Below are 26990 nucleotides of genomic sequence, written 5' to 3' on the forward strand. Positions count from 1 at the left end.
ACAAATGGATCAAAGAAAACAAGTGGATAAAAACGTAGAATTGAGAAAATTAAAACAGTCATTTTACTTATAAAAGGTTTTATTTTCTGACTTTACTGATGTTTTTTTTATACTGTCCATGTGTATGTAATGCACTAGTCAATTGTAACCACGCCCCAAGGTCCGGGGAATAGCGGGGACTTTGATTTTCAGTCCAGCCAACCCTGGGTATATCCACTGGAAGGTAAAAACTTGGCCCATTTCCCCGACTATCCCTGGTATACCCCAGGACCTGGGGGGGATGGGGGCGTGGATTGACTGGTTCATAAATCAATGTACAGGCTGTTCTAAAACATTTACAAGTCCTACTATTTTTATCTGTTTATAACCATTATGATTATATGAAAACTGAGAAACGCATTTTAGAAAATTTAAAAAATAACTCACCAAAACATGTTCAATTGTGTTAAGTCGTGTGTCCGTGTATTTTAATATAAGTTTTGCACTCAAAATCCGATTTAGTTATTATTTAACACAAAATTTTGAGTACAAAACAATTAATTATTTAAAACACACATAGATAATTATTGCCTTCGACGCTGTGAAACTGTTGTTGTTTACTGAAGACTGTAATCCATTGACTTTGACACTGATTTTCATTTAAAACGTGTATTTTACATTACGAAAACTGAAAGTAACCCGAAAATTAATACCGGAAATAAATAACAACGGTGCGTCCTGCAAAATATTCCCGACAAAAAAAACTGTCAACAAATATCGGCTGTTTTGCGGTTACCCGGACCTGATTTTGTCCTGACACGAGGAAATTTTGCTCGCGAAGAATGTAAAGCATGGAAATACCTTCAAAAAAGGCGAAGTTGACGTTGAAGGATTAAATTCTTAGTAAAAGAAATTCAGAAAGTAGAGGAAATTCAGAAGTAAAAAAAAATAATAATATGCGCGGCCAAATAGTAAGTGCAGGCGCAAAAAAAAAGTTTTTTTATTTTTTTTTCGTTTTTCGAATTTTAGGTGCGGCAAATCCGACGAACAAATGATCAATTTGTTGTGGCCTTAGTAGCACAGTTACACATTTTTATATGTGTTTTGTACCAATAACCTGATATTCAAACATAATTCTTAGCAACAAATTGAAATAGTTATCATTTTGTAAATATTTGTTTACCCTGCAGGCGGTGATGTGTGTGAATGTAATGACAATAACGTGGATGGGCACTGGATCAACCCAGAGGATGGCTGTGTGGTCTGTCTCCAGGGATGGAACCTCCCACACTGTACCGAGTGTGCTGCCAGTATGTCACATAAACTTCTCTCTGGTTATTTTTTTAATCTATGACATGATAATTGACAGTCCCTGCTAAGCAGTTAAAGGATTGCATTATGCCGCTGTTTGATTTCATGTAAAATACTGTCAGATTTAGTATGATACAATTTGCAATGCAGTCTAATTATTTATGAGATATAATTTAACTACATTTTATTAAAACTAAAATGGAATTAAAATAATCCACATAGCTGCTTATTTGGTTTCTCAGTTTCATTTACTGTATTTTCTACAGACTGGGTTGGCCCTGACTGTGACATAAGCTGTATGGACGACAAAGGCTACTTCCTCAACAACGATGATGGTTCCATCATTGAAACCCCCATCACTCCAGTGTTCCAATGTGTCCAAGACAACGGGGATGGTCTCTACACTGCCTGGTTTGGCTATATCAACTCAAACCCAAACAATGTTTACATCACCTCCATAGGGGAGAATGCCTTCTACACTGACAATGATGTGGATATGGAATTCTCTCCTCTAACCAAGTTCATTCCTCAGACTGTGCAGTATGCTCTAACTGTTGGGTAAGTGGGATTGATGTGCATGGTAGAGATTCAAAATTGTTGAAAATATATTAGTTCATTAGTTTTTCAAAGAAAGGAAGTAAAGGTATTCACTATTGTAATAGCCTTGGTATTGCTGCCATTTACAGCAGCGATGCTTTTGTTACCATAGCCTTCACATTAGACCCATTCTGCGAGCAGTGTGTAAATAACCTTGTGTTCATCTTTATAGGCCCATCAATATGACAGCAATAGGCACATATAGATGGAGAGTATTTACACTGTCCTTGAGTGACACTCCACTGTCTGCTGACATCGATGTCAACACCATTTGCTCAGACACACCCACACTGGTATGAAAACATTAGTTTAAACAACTTCTGATAATTAGGGATTGGAAAGATGTGTTTAGGTATGTTATGAATAAACATCTGGTCTAAGATGAGATCTTACAAATCAATACATGAAGTTTCTGATTTCTGTTATCAAATAGAACATTCATGAAGAATCTCAAAAAGAATAACCCTTAACAGTTTAACAGGCATATTAAATGGCAGCTACTTTTGTCTTTATTAACTAGACTCCTTTGCCGGTGGTCCAAGGCACCTGTGTGTGTCACCATGGTTACTGGGGCCCTGCCTGCGAGATGGAATGCCCGGGCAATGGCAACAATCCCTGTTTTGGGAAGGGAACATGTGACACAGGAACAGGTCATTGCTCATGCATCAAGGCGGCAAACCCTAATGACAACTGTGAGACTTGTCTCAGTGGGTGGTACGGAGATGACTGCTCCCTGGTGTCCACCAACAGAGAGAGTAAGTTTGTGTTAACCAGGTTTTGATTAGTTTATACTAATAATGATTTATTGTGGAGATAGCTGTCAACTGATATGGATCTGCTCGATTATGTTTCCTTTATAGAAATCAGTACTAGTATTTATTTGATTTTTTGATTTTTTTTAAAATATACCAAGTTGCTTTGTTGCAGTGAAATTACAAAATTATTGTGTCATTTGATACAAATTGAAGATAAATAAATGTTTTTTTCTATAATGTTATCATATTATGTACCTTCCTTCACTTACAAACTATTACAGTCTATTTCTGTTCGGAGGTTTTAGTTAATGTGTTTAACTTATTATGCCACCAAGTTCAGTTAATTATATATGTTTGAATAAAAATGACTTATTTTGTCAACAACAATGTTATGGCTAAAACCCCTATCTTCTTTGCAGACTCCAATGCAGAGTGGTACACAGGCATGGTTTATGGGCTGGGCAATTTCCAGACATATGATGGTTCTAAGTACATGAGTAACAAGGTTGGTCAGTATCTACTGACCAGGGTCACAACAGCTTCATCACAACAACTGGATGTTCACATTGTCAGGGTGGGTTGTTAATTGTTATAAGGTTAAACTACTGGAACTCATTTCTCAAAAGTATTAATTACTATAAAACGAGTTTAAAACCTAAACAAAATATTATAGCTGATTCCCTTGTTTAAACCAGGCCCCAATATCAGGAAAATACTTAAGTCAAGTCTCAATCTCAACTCATTTTACCACATAAAAGCATAGTATTTTTAAAAATCTAGAATGTTTATATACTTTTTGAGAATGTATTTTCTCATAGAATGTGTTATAGAGAGATTTTGACAATATTTCGAAGAAAACTTGTTCGAGAGCAAAAAAAAAAAGTTGAGTAATTGTTAATGAATTGTACTCGAAGCACATTTTGGGCTGTAGACTAGAATATTTTTCCATTGGTATCTAGACCAAAGGTTTCAATCAACATACTCAATGATAGAATGCGGTTTAAAAAATGTGCAAAAACATATATTTTTTCAATAATTTTTGATGTTATAAGGTAAAATGAGATGAGATTGAGTTTGAGATTTGACTTAAGTATTTTGTGATATTGGGACCAGATTTCACAAAAGAGGATTAAGGTTACAATTATAGTTTCAATTAGTTCACTTAGAAAGTGGTGACTCTCAAAAGGTTAACAATACAGTAAAAGTAAAAACAAATAGTATGATTACTTTTATGTTGTTATTAATAAGTTTAGCTTCTATAACAGGCTTATTATATGGTTTGAGAAATCAGGTTGTTTCATATTTAAAACTTACGTAAAATTTAAGAAATGAACAATTTTAAAATTGCATAGTTTTTTTTCCATCCTTTGGAATTTAAATCTATGTGAAGTGACCTATGATTAAAACATTTTAATAATTGAATTCACCAAATTGTTTTTGCAGTAATAAACTATGTATGAGCTACGAGTGATAAATCTCTTTGTTGTAGATAAAAAAAGCTGCAAATGTAAAAAGTCTTAAACTGTAACTGTTCTCATTTCAGATGTCCGGATCAAACGAGGTTCCAGTTTCCATGACAAGTGCTATTGGATTCTCCATCAATGGTCAGAAGGTGGTCATAAGGGCAGATGACCAGGGCGGGGCAGGTACTGTGTACATAAATGGTAAACTGACCACTGTGGGAAGTGGCCTCACCCTGGCTCCAGAATGCACTCTGAAAAAGGTTTCGGACAATCAGTACCAGCTGACTTCTTTCACAGACTTCTACATCAACATTGACATGCAGAAAAGCTACATTGATGTCACAGTGAACGCCAAGCAATCAATTTGCTCCAGTGCTCTGGCTTTGTTAGGGTCCTGTGACAATGATAATACCGATGATTTTACAACAAGCAACGGAAACACATTGACTTCAGGCGATTCATCCTTCTCTCTCACAACAGACAACATTGAGAATGTATTCGTATCCTCCTGGACAATTGATGATGGTGTATTCACTGATGTTATCCCAGAATTCAACAGTGAAGGAGGAGACACTTGTATCCAAGTCATTGCCAGCTCAATGGAAAGCTATTCTATTAAATACTTCACAGAGAATGCCATCACTGTTGAAATAATATTCTACTTAGAAGTTGTCACAGGCAATTCAGCTACACTGTGGTCTTACAAGAATCACAATGGACACATTATCTCTGCTATGGTGACTAGTGACCTTTATGTTGCATATTCCATCTTTAACCCATCAGAAACAACATACACAGTTGAAACAATTCCTGTAGAGCTACAGAAATGGTACCAACTCTCTTTTGTTTGGTCGAGCGCTGAAACAAAAGTCCGAGTTATACTTGTTGCCGACACTAAAGCTAGTAATGATGCATTCAATATTGACACAAACGTTAAGGGTATCTTTGCCCCTGGTGGCTCCTTTATGCTCGGTATGACATATGACAACAATGATTTCCCATTCAACGGATATCTTGACAACTTTATAGTGTGGAAAACAGCTGAGATTAATGATGACATAATTACCAGAGCATTTGTTTACCTTATCTCTTCAGATCAGCCTAACTTGTCATACATTTGGCGCTTCAATGAGGGTAGTGGATACACATCATCAGACAGTAGTGTGTATAAGATCCCATTCAACTGGGAAAGTGGAAACTGGGCCAACATTAAGTGGTCTGTATGTACGTACAAGATGGATTATCCCTCTGCAACGGATGTCATTGACAAAATAATTGAAAATCCTCCAATAGAATTTGAGAAGTATTGTAATGAAACGGTATACAGCATACCAAATGGTGGGGACCTAGGAGATGCAGCTCTTTATGAATTTTACACTGAGTGTTTAACTGCAACAATCCTAACAAATGACAAAACAGCTGGAGACGCTGTTTTGAAGCCAATCTATGACACGCTTGAACCCAATAGAACATCTGAGACCTACCCAGGAACGCTCCTTTGCAATGAAAAACCAGAAAATTCTGATTATTACGGTGAAAACTGCAATGTGTACTGTGTAACTGGAGCAGGGGACTACAATGCCAATGATGGTGTTTGTAACTGCAGAGCGGTTTACTATGGATATGGTTGTTCGAAGCAGTGCCCCTACGCCAGGGGTGAAGTGTGCGGAGGGGGAACATGTCAGCCTGATACTGGACTTTGTATATGCTCATCTGAAAAATTTGATCCTGATACAGGCTGTGAGACCTGCTCTAGTGGCTATGTCGGAGTTGATTGTTCATCTGTGGGCGCTGTCATTCCCTCAGGCCTGAGCCAATACACTGCCACATGCTATGGTCAAGGTCACTGTCAAATGTTTGATGGACAGATGTTTGACATGACTACACCTGGGGAATATCTTCTCTTCAAGTCAAGCTCAGCAGCAATCCAGGTTTATGCAAGAATGAGGCCATGTGCATCATGTAAAACATGCACTCAGCAAATATGGTTTAGACTTGCTAGCAACAACTTTATCATAAAGACACCTCTCATTTTGAATGATCCACTTATCTTGGAGCAAGATGGAATGCTGGTTACCATCCTAAGTCTTGCAACTCATACAATAGACTCTGAGACTACCATTACATGGATAGATAAAGTGACTCTACAATTTGTCAAAGGATCATTGGTTATTGATGTATCATTCATTGAGGGCTCATCCTATTTGTCAGTCAAGATAAGCACAAATTGTGCATCAAATGACATCTCAGGCTTACTCGGAAACTGTAATAGAAACAAAGATGATGATTTCAAATTAGAGGATGGCAGCAATGTTCAATACAGTGATGTGAGCAATGAAATAATTGACGACCAGTTTTCTGTCTACCTAACAAACCTCCGAAATACTGAACCTGAGAATAGCTTTGTGTACACATATCCAGACGTTGATTTTACTGAGCCACAAGACATGATGAAAGGATACAGCATCTTCATAAATGGGAGTGGAGCAATGACACCAAGAATGCCAACAGATTCCTTTTATGAAACAACAGCTTTCAATGTATCAGTGGAGGTGAGAGTGAAAACACTTGGAAATAATGGTTTAATTGTTGGATACTACAAAGCAAATTCAGATAATAAGTTCAGTCTGTACCTAGTAGATAGTAAACTTACGATTTTCCTGTACAATACAACTTTCGGAACTGACTTCACTCTTACATACAACACATGGTATCACATTTTGCTAGCATTTGATCTGAAAAACAACAAGTTTGATGTATCAGTGTATCAGGAAACTACCAAAGCTTTCTTCAAACAGTACAGCCATTCAGCTGTGTCTTTTCCTTCACAAGGCCACTTTCTGCTGGGAATATGGGAAATGGATCCGCACTTGAACTTTGGTAACTTCCTAGGTCTCGTCGGTGAGCTCAGGGTCTGGAATATCTTCCTAGATAACAAGAAAATCTACACACTGGTGACTGACCCTGGTATAACTGGTGTAGATGGCCTTGTGCTTCAGTACAGGTTCCCCGAAGGCACAGGCACAACCACATATGATTCGAACAAGGGCATAAGCATGAAGTTCTCCAGTCAAGGAAAGGTAGCTTGGATAATATCTGATAAATCAGGTGTTTCGATATCAACCCTTCCTTGCACAATTTCCATAGATGAAACTAGAATAGAGGAATGTAAGACAATATTTGCTACAGAATCAGTAATCAGTTCATGTGATGGACTTGGCACTGACACATCTTCCACTTTCCTCGATGCCTGTAAGAATGATGACAGTTACGTATCTGCCCTGAATGCCTATATTGATCTGTGTGAAGAGATCCTTAACCCAGCAACTAGTCCTACAGAGGACCTTTGCAAAGACCACACCAGTGAACACTATGACACCTTCTGTGGACACAGGTGTATGCAAGGTGAGCCAACAGCTGATGGTTGTATTTGCTACACAGGATTCTGGGATTGGAATTGTGCTCAGGAATGCCCTAATAGAAATGCTAATGGCCTCCCTTGCTTTGGAAATGGTGCTTGTGAAGTAGAAAATGGGAAATGCTTGTGCAAGACAGGTTTTGATTCAGCAACTAATTGTGAGACTTGCATTTCACCTTACTACGGAGATGACTGTTCAAAATACAATGTAACTCTTCCACTTGCAAGTGGTTCAGGGCCCCTCATTCCAATAACAACTACAACTGCAGCTCCCGGATCATCAACAGCATCACCACCAACACAAGCACCAACTACTGCGTCCCCTCCTACAGGAACACCATCTACCCCAAGTGGAAGCGGTACTAACATTGGAAAAACTTGCTCTTTATCTGGCTCATTGAAAGTTCTGTCATTTAATACATTTGGATTCTCCATCGGTGCTGCTAATGAGTTCTTTATTCTAAAACCTCTTCCAACTGTTATTGATAAATATCCAGCCATGACTGCACAATCTGTCAAATGTGGAACAGCCATATGCTTGAAATCAATTCAAATTAAATTCCTTACAGAAACCATCGTAATTGATGGAACATCTTTAGCAGTAAAAAATCGCATTCAAGTAAATGGAGTGTATGATTTGACTTATTTACAATATTTTAACCACACGCAGACAGCAACTAATTCACATATACTTTCAAGAAAAGCTGGTTTAGTAACAGATACACTTACATTGGCAGTAACATTCTCGTCAAAAGGGTACATAAATTCCCTTGTATTGAAGACCAACTGTACTGAATGCTCTGACTACACAATGTGTAAAATGCCACCTGGGTTAGAGAGCACATACAATGCCAAGGATTCATCTACATACCTCACCATACTAGTCCCTACTGAAGAACAAACCCTTTCTGATGCAGCAGTTGAACCGTCAACAGAAGCATTAACATCTCTGTCATTTGGATCAACAAGTTCAGGAACCTATGGATCTCTTGGATCTGGCACTACAACAACATCTTTTGGATCAGGATCAAGTTCTTCAACATCAGGAGAGAGTTCAGGCACCGGCTCAGACTCTGGAAGTAACTCTGGAACATCCGATGGTTCAACTACCTCATTAACAACACTGACTGCTTCTGGTGATTCCTATACTCAAGTGTCTTCAGTCATCATTAACGGTGTATTTGACCAAACTAAGCAAACAACAATTGAAATGAGCATTTTACCTAAAGGAGATACCAGTACTGGGAACGTATTCCAGTATGTTACACAAACTACATTTGAAGTGTTTTTAGATAACAACAAAGTGAAGGTGAAAGCTGATACAACTGTAATAGATACTGGAATTATTTGTCCTGATGAGCAGTGGTGCAAAATGACATTTAATCAAGATACTGACACAGAGAAAATGACATTAACTGTGGAAAATCCAGATGTTCCTGGAAGCGAACAAACAACGAGTTTCATTGTCCCAAATAATTGCTTTGCCGATGCAGGTAGAATTGTGTTTGGAAAACCAGCAGGTCCTCAAGATGCCTCAGTCACCACTGCAACAACTGGCTCATTCTCTGGACAAATTGAAGATGTTTCTGTATATGTAGAAGGAAGCACTGTACCATCTGCTAAATACACATTCGATGAAGGATCAGGACAAACAATAACTGATGTATCTGGCCATGGTTTTGATGCAGTCATACATGATCCATTTGGAATGGGAAATACCGGCTTTGCAGTCTCAACATTCCCTGCTCCCGAGCTAGAAACTCAGCTTACTGGAGAATTCACTACTGAAACTAGCCTAATGCAAGCTAATGAATCTTGTATTGCTGCATACAATATTCAGACAATTCAAGATGCATGTAATGGTCTTGGATCTGGGGCACAATCAGTATTTATTTTCGAATGCATGGATTATGTGGCAAGAAATGGCATAGACAGCATAACTGAACAACTAGAATCATATACACAACTGTGTTACCTCCAGCTAATTGAAGATCCATTAAACCCAGCAACTCTTGAACTAGACCAGAACCCAACCAAATTGTTATGTGTCGAAGATCCAACAATAGCAGGCTTTGTGGGCGAAACTTGTGACATTCCCTGTGTGAACCCAGATCCTGCAGACACAACAAAGTGTACCTGTGCTGATGGCTACTTTGGTGAGAAGTGTGATGAGATCTGCCCAGGGGGTGTGGATACTCCTTGCAACAACCATGGCATATGTGACAAGACATCTGGAGAATGCCATTGCTCCTTGATCTTCACTGGAACTGATTGCTCACAATGCTCAAGCTCATACTATGGAGAAAACTGCACAGTAATAGTCCAGCCTAATAGTGCAAGTGGATCAACTGTGACTGCCTCTTTCAGTAGTTCAAGTAATTTGAAAACATCAGATGGTGCATACTTGCAGGTGAACAACAAGGGTCTACTAACAGAGTTGTATAATGATGGAAATTTGATAATAGAAGCACAAACTGGCCCAACCGAACTATATGCTAGTGCTCTTAAAGCAGTTGCTCTCTCAATTGCAGGGCAAAATGTCAGCATTTACCCAACTGACTCTGGTACTGTCAAGCTGAATGGGGCAGAAATTGCACTAGGAACACTTACTCTGGCAGGCCGATATGAGGTGACCAAGACAAGTCAAGAGGTCATTTCTATAACAGGACCAAACAGCTTCTCCTTGAGCGTTCCAGTGAGTGGTGATAGCCTCAATGTTCAAATGGAAATTTCAAAGTCAGCAAGCCAATTAGCTACAGGCCTCTTTGGTCTCAAGAAGGAAGGCACTGTGTCCAGTTGTCCAGAAGGTGACATGGTTTGTGTGATTAAAGCTGAAGGTCTTACCAGTGCTGTAACAAATCCCAACTATGAGATAACAACTGATGATCTAACCAACTACTTTGTCAATATTAGCAAATCGTACCAAGATTCAATCTTCAAATATTCAGGGGAGACACAAGTCACAGCAGGCTCTGCTCTGAAAATATCTGATGGAGGATCAGTTGCCCTGCCTAAGATAAGTGAAGATATGCTTGTTACCAATTCAACACAATATTCAATTGAAATGAGATTAAAAATGGAAACTAAGACTGATGGAACACTCATAAGTGTAGCAAATGATAATAGTACACTTGGAATAATTTGTAAAGGAGGATTCTACACTGTAAAATATGGCACCTATGAGTATCTAACTAATGTTCCAGTCACTTTAAGTGAATGGACCAATGTTGGTCTATCTTTTGACCAAGAAACCGGTAAAGCACTGTTCCACGAAATCCATGAGAGTGGGAATACAATATTCAAGCAGCTGAACATTTCTGAAGCCATTGCTGTATATGGTGAACCAATTCAAGAAGGTGTATCTCCAGTAGTAGGACAGTGGCAAAACATTGGACAGTCTGAACCCACAGACCCACCTGAAGGCAGTGACCCACCAACCATGATTGTCGATAGAGTGTTGATTACTCCTGCTTACAACAATATAACTGACTATGAGGCAAGCTTTATGACCAATGTAGATTATGCAACTTTTTTAACAATGGCAACCACTAACACAATAAACACAACTTCAACCACAGACACTACAGATGGAACAATTGACGAAACAGATGAAGAAACAGATGATGATACAGAGAGCACAACTTCTACAGCTATTCTCTCTGGAACAACAACCACAGGAGTGACAATTCCAATCATGGGACTCAACTTTGACGATGGAACCTCAGCCCCAATAGAGTTCATAACAGGTCAAACTGGTCAAATAGGCTTTGAGGGAACTTACTCCTACCAAGAAAGTGATCCACCAATACTCCTTGCAGGAGTTACAGATCAAAATGCCAATGAAGTGGTCCCAGACACAACAGATCCAGCCATTGTCGAAAATTGTGGCACTATGAAACAAGCACTTGTTGGATCCTGCAATGCTATTTTGGTAGAATTAATGTACAAAAGCTGTTTATATGATTCTATAATAAGTGGATCAGTAGACAATGCACTTGACTCTGTTCTCAATGCAGCAACACTATGCAAGATGGAAGAAAATCTCAATGCCCTGCCCACTGACTCTCTTTGTAACAGCTTTGGAGACAGGTTATATGCAGGAATGGGTGGAGAGAACTGCAATATCCAGTGTCCATTTGGAAAAGTAGAGAATGATGCCTGTGTGTGTTTTGACGGCTACTGGGGCAGCGAATGCCAGCATGAATGTCCTGGAGGTCATGCGGATATCTGTAGCCAGCACGGCACATGTAACACCACCACTGGGAAGTGTGCTTGCGAGGAAGAATGGAATGGAGACACCATGTGCAGCACATGCTCTCAGTACTACGGAGGAGAGAACTGTGACACTCTCTACACAGATCCCAATGTGGGCGAAGTGACAACTACTACCACACAAGGCCCTGTGGAAACCACCATATCGGGAGGGGAGGTGATTACAGTGATACCAACTGGAAAACGGGTGAAGTGCACGGCCAGGGGAAAAAGAGGCAAGATAAGGATGTTTAATACTTATATGAAAAGAGTCAAAACTACGTTAGACAAAGCTGTTCTTCTTGAGATGTCCAACCTCAGGATTCTGGTAAGTTGAAGCTTTTCATAATTTTCTTTTATACTCGTACATGTATGTATATATTTGTATGATTAAAGCATGCCGATAGAAACATTGCATCACATTTTATGTATTTTTTTAGGTAGATATTCATACTTAGACCTAAAAAACCACACTTTTTGTTCGGTTAATTGACCCAACCTGTGAATAGGCACCAACCCTACCTTTTTTTAGTCTATTGGTAAAAAAAAAAATAATTGAAAAAAAATAATATATACATAAATTTGTTATATGCAAACTCCAAACTCATCGCTTCGCCACTCTTGAAATATATATCTTGGTGCTTATTCAGTGAAATATATTATGATCTTCCACTGAAACAAACAATTATCCTCTATATTTAAAAAAAAAAATAAAAAAATTAAGATGTAGTCTCAAACCTTTATACAGAAGATTACCTTAACACCATTCCCCAATTATGAAAATAGCATTCTTACACAAAGCCTAAAATAACAAAAAACTTACTTACCCTACCTGCTTTTGAAACTTACCCTACCTGCTTTTGAAAGAGATATATCCCTAACCAAACCAAGTTTTTTTTTGGCCTTATTTTTTTTTAGATTAAACCAGCAACGCAATATTGAGTTAAGATTATGATACCAATATTTACTTTAATGTTTGCTAATAGTAATACATCAATGGGATTAATGTCTTCATACCATAATAAAAATTATGTGTGTATATTTCCTTTTTAGATTCGACAAATCAAATTGAAAATTCGGAGGAGAAAGGTTACAGTCATTGACAAAGTTTACATAACCTATGATAACCAATCAGTCAACTTTGAGCTGATGTTTGGCTCAAGAAACAGAAAGAAAAGAAGCAGAAAGGCCAAGTCAAAAATCACAATTGGTGATGAGAAACTCACAGAATGGAATCAAGAAGATATAACACTTGGACAACTCAGCATGCGAACATTAAATGCAAAAACCACACAACTACGAGTAGACCATCTCGGGTTTAAGATGAAAGTCGTTCGCGGTGGTCGTTTCTTCAGGCTTAATGTCGTTCTTGATAACAACAAGAGGAATCATGTGGGTCTGTGTAAGGATGCAGGGAACATCATCACCAGTGAATACCAGACATACGCCTCATCTAATGTAGTGCTAATTAAAGAAACAGGAACAAAGGTAGTTTGTTTAAATTTTGATATATAGCAGTAATCTTATACACAACATGACCAGATTTCAGAAAAACTGTTCTCAAACATACAATGGAAGTAATATATATCTGAAATTTTAAACGTTTTAAAAAAAGAAATCTATATTATAGTAAAAAGCATGCTATAGATTCTTACTATATCTATTTCTGCACATAACAAACACGACATTGGTATGATTTTGAAATGAAAGAAGCTGTGGTATGCAGGTTTCATATAACCAGTAAAAACACAATTTTCCCCAATTGTTTTAGTGCTATGCGGGTGTGGACTTCAGCTTCAAGAGTTACTTTGATAACACAGCAGTCTCCGGCAAGGTCGCAGGCTCGGCAGCATGCTGTAGCAGTGCAAGTGAGTTGATTGTTCATTTTTATTGATCACAAATCAAGATTTTATGTACAGAATATCACAAATCCTTTTGATATCAACATATACAGTTCTTTGTTTTTATGATATGCATATTTTTGTGTGAGCTGAAAAAAAAGCATTGCCCATATTTCATTGATACATATAAAGTCATACATTAAGGTTTTGATTTACTTTTGCCTCTTTTACAGCTCAGCTGAGCACAAAATGCTTAGCATGAGCTATTGTGATAGGGTGATTGCCTGTCTGTCATCCCTTGTCATAATTTCTTTCAAACAACTTCTGCTCCTTACCCACTGGGACAAATTTTACAGGAATGTTCCTCGGGTGGTCCTATCTCAGATTCCTTCAATAGAAATGGTTCCATAATTTCACAGAAATGCTCCTTAGGTGAGCTGTATCAAACTCCTTCACCCATCGTTGATCAAATTCAAGAAAACATGGTCACCAGGTCTTTGTTTCATGTCTATATGGAAAACTTTGAAAATCTTCTCTTTAGAAACTTTTGACACATTTTCAAAAAAATCATTTATTATTATTATTATTATTATTATTATTATTATTATTATTATTATTATTGTTGACAATCATTGAAGATATCGACTTCAAACTTCATGAACTTATTTACAGTAAGTTATTTAACTCCAACTTAAATATTGCAGTTATGTCCCTTTGAAACAAATACATATTTTTCATGTTTTTATATGCCCAATTAAAAGAAAACGAGACATATTATAGTTTCACGTGCATACAGGCTGGCAGGCATTTTGGTGGGTGGCGTCCAGTTTGTTGTCCAATCAATAACCATAAAACCTTTGTCCAATCATGAACAAATTTGGTCAGAATGTGTATTGGCAAAATCACTGCTGTCACCCAAAGTAATTGCCCTTTGATTATTGAAACATCTTGAGCACCCTTAAAGTTTTACTTGGGTGAGCGATATTGAGCCATCTTGGTCCTCTTATTATATTTACACACTCATGTTCAACACAGTTACACCATTCTTAATAAAATTACATGTACTTACACCATTCTTAATCAAATTACTTGAGTATACTGCTATCACAGCTTGATATCTCTGGACTCAAATTGTTACTTGAAAATGCTCATGATGTTCCAATCCAGAAGGTTCATCAGCTACTATTTTTACAGGCTTAAGTGTGAACAACTTCCAACTCTTTAACGGCATAGAAACAACGATCATGTTCTACCTGAAAACGTGCACAGACTGTCATGGAGTAATCTTCTCCTACAAACGCAAAGGAAGGAGGCCTCTCAGTCTGGACTACATGAACGATGAATTACAACTCTCCTATGGAAAGAAGACAACCTACACAACTGGCATTCCTCTCGAGGATAACGTCTGGCATTTCATTGCCATGACTTGGAGCAAGAAGTTGAAGGAAATAAACCTGTATGTGCTAAGTTCAAAGACTGGTAGCACCTTGCAGACATTTAAGCAGAAGAAATTTAGGCAAGCGGTGTTCTCTGCAGGTGGAGCTCTGTCTATTGGCAAGTTCCAGATCAGCCAGAGAGAGAGCAAGTGGAAGAAAACTGACTCATTTGTGGGATGCTATGACTCCTTGGCATTTGCATACAAGTAAGTACTATATTGTGTAGTTTTCACTAGAAGTTTGAGTTTTTCCACTAATTACATTCAAGATATCATGAACTGCAGTATTATCAATATTGAAATATAAATTTAGCAAATATTACAATGTTATTGTTTTTCTTATTGTCTTATATGATATTGGATAAAAATGATTTGAGAAATTGTTTAATGTGTAGCACTTTTGTATCTTTATCTTTACCCAGAGCACTGGAACCTACTGTAATCCAGAACCTTTACTCCAAGACCCCTAGTGAAATAGAGGCCTACCTTGACCAGACTGACTTCTTCTACTATGACTTTGATGAAGACCCTGCTGACAGTAAGTAGTGTAAAATTGTATGGGTGAATGAATGTTCAAAGTGCTTCTGTATTGTATGCAATGCACACATCATGAAAATTAAAATCAAGTGTCAGTCATTCATAGGGACAAACTTTTAAATTTTGTCAGTTAAAAAGAAAATATGTCAGTGCAACAGTGGTAACTTGGTATTGTAATGCAAAGGGTGGTCAACTTTGCATGATGTTTGACTAGAGCGAAACACATTCCTTCATCTACACTCTGCCAAATACAACAAAGGGATAGTAAACAAATAGCTATAACTGACCGACCAAAACCTTACATTATGAGTCAAATCCAGATCAAATTTACTGGTCACCAAGAATTATTTTAAACTAGATGTCACTTAGAATGCTTCTATTTTGTTTGTCCATAAGAAAACTGCTATCTTGTATGTCACCAAAAACACTCCTATTTTGTATGTCACTAAGATTGCTTCTATTTTGTATGTCACTAAGAACACTTCTATAGTGTATGTCACTAAGAATACTTCTATAGTGTATGTCACTAAGAACGCTTCTATAGTGTATGTCACTAAGAACGCTTCAATAGTGTATGTCACTAAGAACACTTATATAGTGTATGTCACTAAGAACACTTCTATAGTGTATGTCACTTAGAACACTTATATAGTGTATGTCACTAAGAACACTTCTATAGTGTATGTCACTTAGAACACTGCTATCTTGTATGTCACCAAAAACACTCCTATTTTATATGTCACTAAGATCACTTCTATTTTGTATGTCACTAAGATCGCTTCTATTTTGTATGTCACTAAGAACACTTCTTTAGTGTATGTCACTAAGAACGCTTCAATAGTGTATGTCACTAAGAACACTTCTATAGTGTATGTCACTTAGAACACTTCTATAGTGTATGTCACTTAGAACACTTCTATAGTGTATGTCACTAAGAACACTTCTTTAGTGTATGTCACTTAGAACACTTCTATAGTGTATGTCACTGAGAACGCTTCAGTAGTGTATGTCACTAAGAACGCTTCAATAGTGTATGTCACTAAGAACACTTCTATAGTGTATGTCACTAAGAATGCTTCTATAGTGTATGTCACTGAGAACGCTTCTATAGTGTATGTCACTAAGAACACTTCTATAGTGTATGTCACTAAGAACGCTTCAATAGTGTATGTCACTAAGAACACTTCAATAGTGTATGTCACTAAGAACACTTCTATAGTGTATGTCACTAAGAACGCTTCAATAGTGTATGTCACTAAGAACACTTCAATAGTGTATGTCACTAAGAACACTTCTATAGTGTATGTCACTAAGAACGCTTCAATAGTGTATGTCACTAAGAACACTTCTATAGTGTATGTCACTAAGAACGCTTCTATAGTGTATGTCACTTAGAACAGTTCTATAGTGTATGTCACTAAGAACACTTCTATAGTGTATGTCACTTAGAACACTTCTATAGCGTATGTCACTAAGAAGGCTTCTATAGTGTATGTCACTTAGAACACTTCTATAGTGTATGTCACTAAGAACACTTCTATAGTGTATGTCACTTAGAACACTTCTATAGTGTATGTCACTAAGAACGCTTCTATTTTGTATGTCACTAAGAACGCTTCTATTTTGTATGTCACTAAGAACGCTTCTATTTTGTATGTCACTTAGAACACTTCTATAGTATATGTCACTAAACAAGCTTCTATAGTGTTTTTGACTAAGAAAGCTTCAATAGTGTTTGTCACTAAGAATGCTTCTATAGTGTATGTCACTTAGAACACTTCTAGATATGTATGTCACTTAGAACACTTCTATTGTGTATGTCACTTAGAACGCTTCTATTGTGTATGTCACAAAGAACACTTCTATTTCTATGTCACTGAGAATGCTTATACAGTGTATGTCACTAAGAAGACTTGTATGTCACTAAGAACACTTCTATTGTGTATGTTACTAAGAAAGCTTCTATAGTGTTTGTCACTAAGAACGCTTCTATTGTGTAGGTCACAAAGAACACTTCTATTTCTATGTCACTGAGAATGCTTATACAGTGTATGTCACTAAGAACACTTCTATAGTGTATGTCACTGAGAATGCTTCTATTGTGTATGTTACTAAGAAAGCTTCTATAGTGTTTGTCACTAAGAACACTTCTATAGTGTATGTCACTTAGAAGACTTCTATATATATGTATGTCACTTAGAACACTTTTATTGTGTATGTCACTTAAAACTTCTATTGTGTATGTCACAAAGAACACTTCTATTTCTATGTCACTGAGAATGCTTATACAGTGTATGTCACTAAGAACGCTTCTATTGTGTATGTCACTAAGAACGCTTCTATTGTGTATGTCACGAAGAACGCTTCACTTGTGTATGTCACTAAGAACATTTGATAGTGTATGTCACTGAGAACTTCTATAGTGTATGTCACTAAGAACACTTCTATAGTGTATGTCACTTATAAAGGTTATATTTTGTATGTAAATAAGAACACTGTCTATTTTGTATGTCATGAAGAAAACTTCTATTTTGTATGTCAGTACTTGGAAGCTTCTATATTGTATGTCACTAAGAACGTTTCTGTTTTTAACCTTTGCAATTAGTGTTTGTAATCTACTAGTAGTAGTACGTTTTATATTTTGAAATCAAACAGTGACCGTGAAAGCAGTCTTGGATAAAAATTAAAGAATTAAAATCTTTGTCATAGTGTAATTTTCTAGAGATGTGTCTATTCAATTCGTGGCTTATTTCACTCTATTTTCATTTTAAATACGCTTATGAATTGTTATTGAAAGCTTCATGAAGTACAATAATGGTGAATCTTATATTTTAGCCGACGGGTATCTCGAAAACAATAAAGCCACAGATTCACTGAAGATTGAAAACAAGGCACCACTTAAAAACTGCTACCTCAAGACCTCAGATGCACCAATAGCTGAGGAATCTACAGCTAACAAACGTCGGAGACGATCAGTGGACATGGAGAAGACCAGATTGACCCCACATGTGCAATACTCTGCATGGAAGGAGCCTACAGTCAGACAAAAGAGGGCAACCATTGGCTACGACTTTGATGCATTTTGCGACCGCGTGTTTGATTCCTCTTCAAGCTCACTATCTCAGTAAGTGGTAACAGTTTGTATGATTGTTAGCTTTTGTATGAGTGTTTAATGTCAATTGTTCTAGACCCAATATTTAACGAACATTTCATATCAATTTCTTGTGCAGTAGTTTTAATAGCTAAGTTAAGAAATATGGTGACTAATTGAACAATATATATATTTTTAGATTGAACTTCAGATTTAAATAGCAATGTACTTGAAATGTGATAATTATACCCCCACCACGTGGTAGTGGTGGAAGCTATATACATGTAGGAATCACCTTGTTTCATCCTATAGAGCATTGTGCATACCGTATATCACTCCCAGTGATACTACTTATTACAAGGAGGTGGAGTTGTCAGGGTAGTTATAACATCCAGTGATAGCAATAGTTATTATATATCAACAGTTATTTTTGTGTGCACTGTGCAATTCTAAAACTATGTTTCTTGTTTCAGGACCTGCAGTGTAACCTCAATGCTGCCGACAAGGAGTACCTATCTATGGGAATGTTATGATGCCAACGGCGACTCTGAGGCAATAGCAGACGCCATTGAAAGTTTTGCCTCTGCTTGTGAAACTGACCTAAATTTGAGCTCAAATCCTGCTTCCCAGACCTGCCGTGAGTTTGAAAATGACTTCAACCTGTATCCGTATCTGTCCGAAGTCTGCAGTCCCGACTGCTTGAATGGTGCTCTTACAAGTTCTTCCAGCTCCTGCGAATGTGACAGTGGCTTCTGGGATTCCATGTGCAGTTCCATATGCCCAGGTGGTGCAACCAATCCATGCAATGGATTTGGGTCATGTGAACAGAGTACGGGAGAGTGTAACTGCCCCATCAACAGGATGGGCAGCGCTGACTGTAGTGTCTGCTCTGGTGGATGGTATGGTGACAACTGTGATATCTCAGACAATGAGGAAATAAGTGGTGTCTCCAACTCAATGGCAATACTGGGCCAGCTTGGTAGCATCTACACATTAGATGGTTTAACTTACTCAATAAAATCTCAAGGGGAAATCTTACTGCTAGCAGTTTCAGAAAATATTGTTATCCATGGGAAATTCATCACATGTTATACAAACTATTCCTGCACATCATTCATTGCAACAAGAATTGGAGACAGTGCTAATGGCTTTGCTACAATAACTATCCAATCGCAGAGAACATACAATTCCAAACCGCTCGTATATATAAATGGTGTTTCTGACTCAGTTGACACAACAACATACTTCAATGGATTCAAACTCCACAGATCAACCATCTTTGAACTAACATTTGAAGTTAAAGACCTGATGACATTCAAAGTGAGAACTGTTGGCCAGTACCTCCACTTCAGCACTGAAATTAACAACCAATTTGTAAGCAAAACATCGGGCATCCTTAGTGGTAGTTTGAACAGTATAACAGCAGATAAACTAGACCATCTATACAGCAGCAATCTTACTTCTTTTGAAATCTGCAGTGATCTATCTTCCACACAGACTAAAGCCTTAAGTGAGAGTTCTACAGTCCTGACACTCTCTCCATATACTCAACTATATGGCAATGAATCAAGTCTTTACATGGCCAGATATTCAGTATCAACATGTGATAGCATCATCCATTACCCAAGTGAAGATTACCGAGCACAGACGCAAGGCGGTTACAGTTTGTCCTTCAGCCAGTCCAGTTTACACCAATACTTCTCCATTGACACGTCTGTCTACCCCTCCCTTACTTTTGAAATGCTTGTCAAAACACCAACTGGCAATAGCAGTGGAGTCTTGTTTGGATTTACATCTGATAGTATAGCCTTCGCTTTGGTCAGTCAGGAAACATCTATACAGATTCACACATACACCAATACCAACACTACTATGTATGACTCAGCACTGTCTGTGGATGCTGATGAATGGAATAAAGTGGTCCTAACTTATGACACAACATCTGGTGAATGCTACTTGTACATTATCTATGCAGATGGTTCTTCATCTACAACTGGCTCATTTACAATTGAAAGTACCATATTCAGTCAAACGGGAACTTTGTCCATCGGCCAATGGAAAAGCCCGTCAAATTCCAAAGAATACAGCTTACACAGTAGCTTTACTGGGGAAATAGAAAATTTCATGATTTGGAATGTAATTGTTGACGACAGTCAAGTTACACAACTTCACCAGATGAACCCATCCCTTGCATCAGCAACATTGATCTATGCTCTTGAATTCAACGAAGGAGATGGCGGAATGACCTATGACAGCATTTACAACACAGAGGTTTCACTACCTGACTACCCATGGAATGCCCCAAAATGGAAAATATCAGACCTAACATACTCCAGCGGTGATCTAACCTACCTTGCATTTGTATATTTCAAAGATTCCTCTCTGGCTCACGCAGCCAACGAGCTTTGTACAGCTGGTCTTTTCTCATCCACATGCTCAGGAATCAACAATGCAACAATGGAATTCTTCTTTGTTAACTGTAGGCAGGCAATAGCAGCTACAAATGACTTGACATCTGGATACAACATTGTACTTGACGTCTACAAAATATGTTCATCACAGAACATTTTCAATGCGACAGAAATAGACTCTTACTGTGACTCAATAAGTGATGAACACAAGAATGCCTCTACCTGCACCACTGACTGCCCATATGGCATGGCCTACTCCAACGGAACCTGCGTCTGTTTCCAGGGTTACTATGGAACCCAGTGTGACAACGTGTGCCCAGGAAGTTCTGACAGCCCATGTAACAGCCATGGAGAGTGTCAAGCTGATGGGACGTGCCAGTGTTGGTGGAACTGGAATGGAGATTCCACCTGTTCCAGCTGCTCTTCAGATGGGGCAGGCTTCATGGTTGGTCCAGATTGTCTTACACTAGACACCACTTCTTTGTCAGCTGCCTCTAACAAGATTGGTGCAGTATCAAGCAATGGGTACTTTATGACATTCGATGGCCAACAGATATCATTTATTGGTGAGACTGGTGCATTCCTGCTTCTCAGCTCTGCAAATCTGGGAATTGATGTCCATGTTTACCAGGTCAGCTGTCACTATGGCTCCTGTGTAGCAGCTGTGTCATTAGAAACAGCCAATGCAAGTGTTGTTATTGCTCCACCAGGACAGGGCTATGCTCCAATTGTGTACAAAAATGGAGAGCTCATTACTCTTGAGGATACCACTGTAGTTATTGATAGTTCCATCACAATCACACAAGACTCCCTAACAGAAATAACAGTTGAGGGTATCACTCTTGGTTCAATAACCATGAAGATAGTTGTGCAAGAAGAATTCCTCCAGGCCTCTGTATACACACAAACAACAGTGTGCCAGTCAGCCACAGGCATCTTTGGTGCATGTGGATCGGGAACGGATTATTCGTCAATGACTGAAACTGAGATCAATGAATATATTGTGACCAACTATCGGCTAGCTAGCAGCATTATTTTAAGTTCTCTAAATGCACCTGTTGGGGATGGGTCAAATATAACAGGATATTCGCTCAAATTTGACCATAATTCAGTTATGACGAAGCCATTAGATTATCCAAATGGTGTTAGTTTAAATAATCAAAACTTCAGTCTCTCAATTTACTGGAAACCCTATTCATATGGAGGATACATTGTTTCATATGGAAAAGACATTGCTTTTACCATCCTGAACTCAGCCCCTCTGAAATTACAATATGAGACAACTACTCTTGAAACATCAGTTAATCCTGAATTGAATTCCTGGAACCAACTTGTATTAACATTCAATAGAGACAGTGATACAATAGACTTATACTTCTTTAGTGCTACATCTCAAGTAACTCATGAGATTCTGAGTTTCAGTTGTCCCACTATATTTGAAGTTGGTGGAACAATAATGCTTGGAGAGTATTTGCCTGCAAAGGAGACCAAACACACTTATACCACAGACCACTACTCAGGGGTAATAGATGAAGTTTCCATCTGGAAGAATCCGATACCAAACAATCTTGTATATCAGGCACACTTGTTGAGCACCAAAGTATCTGGTTTCTCTTCAGAACTCAGTCAGCTGATCTCCTTCTCAGAGGGAGTTGGGACAGTGGGATTTGACGATATATATGGCAACAACCTCATACTTCCAAAAGCTCCATGGAAATCACCAGAATGGCTGGTCTCAGATCTCGGTCTGAAAAATCTTAGAGTGGTGGAAAACATCCGATCCCAGACTGATAATATTGACTCAGATGTTGAGACACTATGTGCTGAATTCTTTGATGATACCGCTGTATCTTCAAACTGTGCCTCTGTATCAACTTTCATCAGGTGGTGGTACAAACAGAACTGTATGATTTCTGCTACACTTTCAGGCAACATCTCGGATGTGACAATGGCCATGGTTGACTTCACCTCATTGTGTTCTGTGGTAGGCGACACAACCACACAACTGTTTGATGTTATATGCAATCTCAATGTGACAAAACCGGGATGGCTGGTGCAGAAATGTTCCAACTGCGCGTTTGGATATGATTATAATGGCGCATGCATGTGTTACTACGGTTACTATGGAACACAGTGTGACTCAGTCTGCCCGGGTGGAGCAGCAAGTCCTTGCAATGGACATGGAGTGTGTGACAAGAGTGGACTATGTCAGTGTTCTGGAAGATTTAGTGGTGCCGATTGTAGCAGTTGTCAGACTAGTTGGACGGGTGATGAGTGTACAGTCATGAAAGATGCAGTTTACAATCCCATAGGAAACAATGCAGAGACTCTTGTCTCTCAGGTCAACCTAATTGGTCAGCTGTCCATGTTTGATGGTACGATTGTTGACACATCAAAGAGAGGGTACTTTGAGCTAATGTCAGTAGACAGTCTGAATGTTGCTATGTATGGTAGATTTGGAGTGTGTTCATCATCATCAATACTCTATAACTGTCTGATTGGATTTGTGATTGAACATCAAGGGAAGGAGTATTACATAAGTCATGAAGCTTATGACCAGCTATCCAGCATAGAAATAATGACAAAAGATTCAAACTTGACCTTATATACTAAAATGATATTAGGTGACATTACACTAGAGCTTGAATCTCCCACAACACTGAAGATGACAATGGCGGGCTCCAACATGGAAGTGAAAATATCCTCAATCAGTGACAGACTTCTAGCAACAATGTCCTTGCCAAGAACTGAATGGGATACGTTGCAAAGCAACCTAGATGGTGTAGTGACTTCCTGTGATACTCAAGTAGCAATAACTGCATCCAACTGTAGTGATGTCACCAGAGAGAAAATATGCACCAACACTCACACGATAGCACCAGAATGTGCCCTCTCTCAAACGCAAGATGCTCTCTCCCAGTACATCTCCAATAAGGCTTATACAAACTCTGAATTTATGGACATAGTTGAAGAAAGATACCTTTCTCCTCTAGCACCAAACTGCCTATCAATCTCTGAAGGAAGTGGAATAACAACATCAGGAATCAGCATGCCGAGCTCAGATTTCAACATTGAAATGCATGTGAAACCAGACAAGAAAGGTGGGATTCTCATGACATATGACAATGCTGGAGACTATGTGGTACTTTTGAACCATGACGTCACGGATCAGCTGGTACTTCACACACCTACCAAGAACTTCTTCACGGGTCTAACACTGGATAACAACAAGTGGAACCAGATCAACCTGGCTTGGAGAGATGAGGATGACACCTTAGAGGTCTACATGGCAGATGATACAGGTAAAAAAAATAAACTGAAACCTGAAAAAACAAACAAGTGTGTTTAAGTGTTTCTTTACAATCAATTTTTTTCTTGGTAGTATTAAGGATTGCTTCTTTTTTTTCATGAACCACTACCAAAGATTTAGGTGAGCATGTAATAAACTGATAATCATTTTTTAATTTTATGTTTGTAAAATAAATAATTAAATGAACCTTATAATGTAAACAAATCATTGTGTTTATAACATGTATAGAAATAAGTTTGTGGTATAACCTTTAATTTGGTTATTTTATTTCAGGTACATTTTCTTCCTTTGCTTGTCCAATCACTGACATATTTGAGGCTCCAGGAACAATGACCCTTGGCCAATTGACACCAGGTCTTACAACTGCCATCGCAACAGGAGACTTCTCAGGAAAGATAGATGAAGTCCGTATCTGGTCCAGAGACCATAATCCAAATGTGATTACAGATAACTTCCGTGTTACAGCAACTACGACAACATCAGGCGTAACCCACATGTGGAATTTCAATGAAGGCACTGGTCTCACAGCGTATGAGAAGATATCAGGACAGAACATGATGCCAGTGGACACTGCCAATGCTCCTAAGTGGGTGAAATCTGACCTTGACCTTTCTACTGAAGATGCTCTAGATGTTCCCAAACTGACCTCACAAGACGAACAAAATGCTGAATTAGTGACAGCAGCCCAAACCACATGCACTAACCTAATAGACTCATTCTCATTCAATGCTGTTAGCTCAGATATTGATTTACTGCTTGCTGTATATAAAGCTCTGTGTGTACAAGAAATGATTTCAGCAGATAATGAGGACCAGGCAGCAGCAATAACTGCCAGCTTGGCAGATGTCTATATGGCACAGACAAATGAATCAAACCCGTTAGTAGACCTATGTACTGTGACTTCCATAGCTGCTTTCATAGGATCTCAAGATGATAATGGAACATGCTCTTTGTGCATTTTTAAGAGGCTAGACGTAAGTGATGGATGTGTTTGTCTGGACAGCCGTTCAGGAGAGGGTTGTGATCAGGCTTGTCCATCTGTTGAGAATAAGGAGCCATGTAGCTCCTCTGGAGTGTGCTACTCTGGCCAGTGCAGCTGCCATCCAAAACATTACACTAGTGAAAGTTCGGCCGAATTATTTTGGAAAAACTACATCAGTGGAACCGACATGAGCATGCCAACTGATTATGCCTGTGAAACCTGCTCAGGAGACTGGGTAGGAAAAGAATGTGAATTTTCAATTGCCACACCAACTTCAACAGGCACTGCTGGTGCCTTGGCATATGGGTCTTTCATCACAACTGTGGGTGGAATGTCATTCTCCCATGCAACTCCAGGAACATACACACTACTCAAGACTGATTCACTTGAGGTCCAGGCTCAGTACAGCCCTTGTGTAGGGGACAACACCTGCCGTAAGATGACTGAGCTTGCCATATCAGATGGATCAACATCTGTTCACGTACAACATAACCCTGATGGCGGCAATTTGACAGTACTTGTGAAAGAAAGTGGGTCCCAACCTGAAACACTTTTGTACCCTGAAGAAAAGACATTTGGAAGTATCTCTATCAAATGGAATCAAGATCCATTCATAGAATTAACAAGTGGTGGCTCATCGTTTGTTGCTTATGATTCAGCAATAGGACTCATTACAAATGCCAAGATAGTATCAGGTCATGCAGAATCCAACCAAGGGCTCCTAGGAAGCTCAGGAACTGACTGGGTCAGCGACGTCAAATGCCAAGGAGAAACTGCTTCCATCACAGAGAGCGATATGACTACAGACTATGTTGGGGATTGTGTCAAAGAAAGGTATATGCCACAAACAAGCCTTATTGACCATGAAGATGGCACTGAACAGTTAACATCAGGGGGATTCAGTCTACATTTGAAAGGTGACACACAATTTACAGCCACAGGGTTTGATGTGGAACAAGGGATTTCAGACATAACCATGGCATTATGGGTGAAACATGACTCAACATCAAGTAAGCGATCTACAGCATCGTTCAATGTCATGACAGTAGACATGGGAGCAAGCTCAGTAGTTGTTCGTGTTGACTCGGGCACTCTAGTGTTTGACTGGGATACAGCATATACAACAGGCATAACATTCAGTTCAGGTGAATGGTACTACCTTGTCTGGACCTGGGCCTCAGACACTGGCTCAGTTTCAGTATTCCTCATCTCGGACACAACCATCCAGGCCAAAAGCCCAATCAGTGCAACTGTGAAGCAAGGACAGACCATTGACATGGAGAGTATCACCATGATTGCTGCTGGGTCTGATTCACTTACTGTGGATTGTGTGAGAACATGGAAAGAGACCAAGTCGGTTGATGATTCTAGTGAAGCCAGCAAACAGTACTGTGGGACCACTAAGGCTGGAGACAAACTGATGCTGGTCATGACCTTTGATGAGGGTAATGGGACCACATCTTCCATGAGCACATACAACCCTGCCACTGGAGCAGTGTATGGATCAGCTGTTGGAAACACAACAGTCACTGTTACAGGTAAGTCAATACAGTTTACTCTTTTGATCACTTTATATAGAGAAAATTAAAATGGTAACCTAGAACTAGTA

At 38.7% G+C, this 26990-nt stretch overlaps 1 protein-coding gene across 1 annotated transcript in view; it reads left to right on the plus strand.

The window, feature by feature from the left end:
* The window catches only part of LOC128217628 (uncharacterized), a 57957-nt gene that overhangs the window by 26919 nt on the left and 4048 nt on the right, over nucleotides 1-26990 (plus strand). The window contains exons 29-41 of the mRNA XM_052924894.1: nucleotides 1170-1289; nucleotides 1557-1848; nucleotides 2060-2180; nucleotides 2408-2642; nucleotides 3062-3216; nucleotides 4186-12102; nucleotides 12828-13262; nucleotides 13546-13642; nucleotides 14810-15257; nucleotides 15473-15588; nucleotides 18423-18711; nucleotides 19152-24391; nucleotides 24673-26919. Coding sequence (XP_052780854.1) covers nucleotides 1170-1289; nucleotides 1557-1848; nucleotides 2060-2180; nucleotides 2408-2642; nucleotides 3062-3216; nucleotides 4186-12102; nucleotides 12828-13262; nucleotides 13546-13642; nucleotides 14810-15257; nucleotides 15473-15588; nucleotides 18423-18711; nucleotides 19152-24391; nucleotides 24673-26919 — 17712 coding nt within the window. The remainder of the gene's footprint in view (nucleotides 1-1169; nucleotides 1290-1556; nucleotides 1849-2059; nucleotides 2181-2407; nucleotides 2643-3061; nucleotides 3217-4185; nucleotides 12103-12827; nucleotides 13263-13545; nucleotides 13643-14809; nucleotides 15258-15472; nucleotides 15589-18422; nucleotides 18712-19151; nucleotides 24392-24672; nucleotides 26920-26990) is intronic.

This window comes from Mya arenaria, chromosome 14, assembly GCF_026914265.1.
Source record: "Mya arenaria isolate MELC-2E11 chromosome 14, ASM2691426v1".
Classification (NCBI taxonomy): Eukaryota; Metazoa; Mollusca; class Bivalvia; order Myida; family Myidae; genus Mya; species Mya arenaria.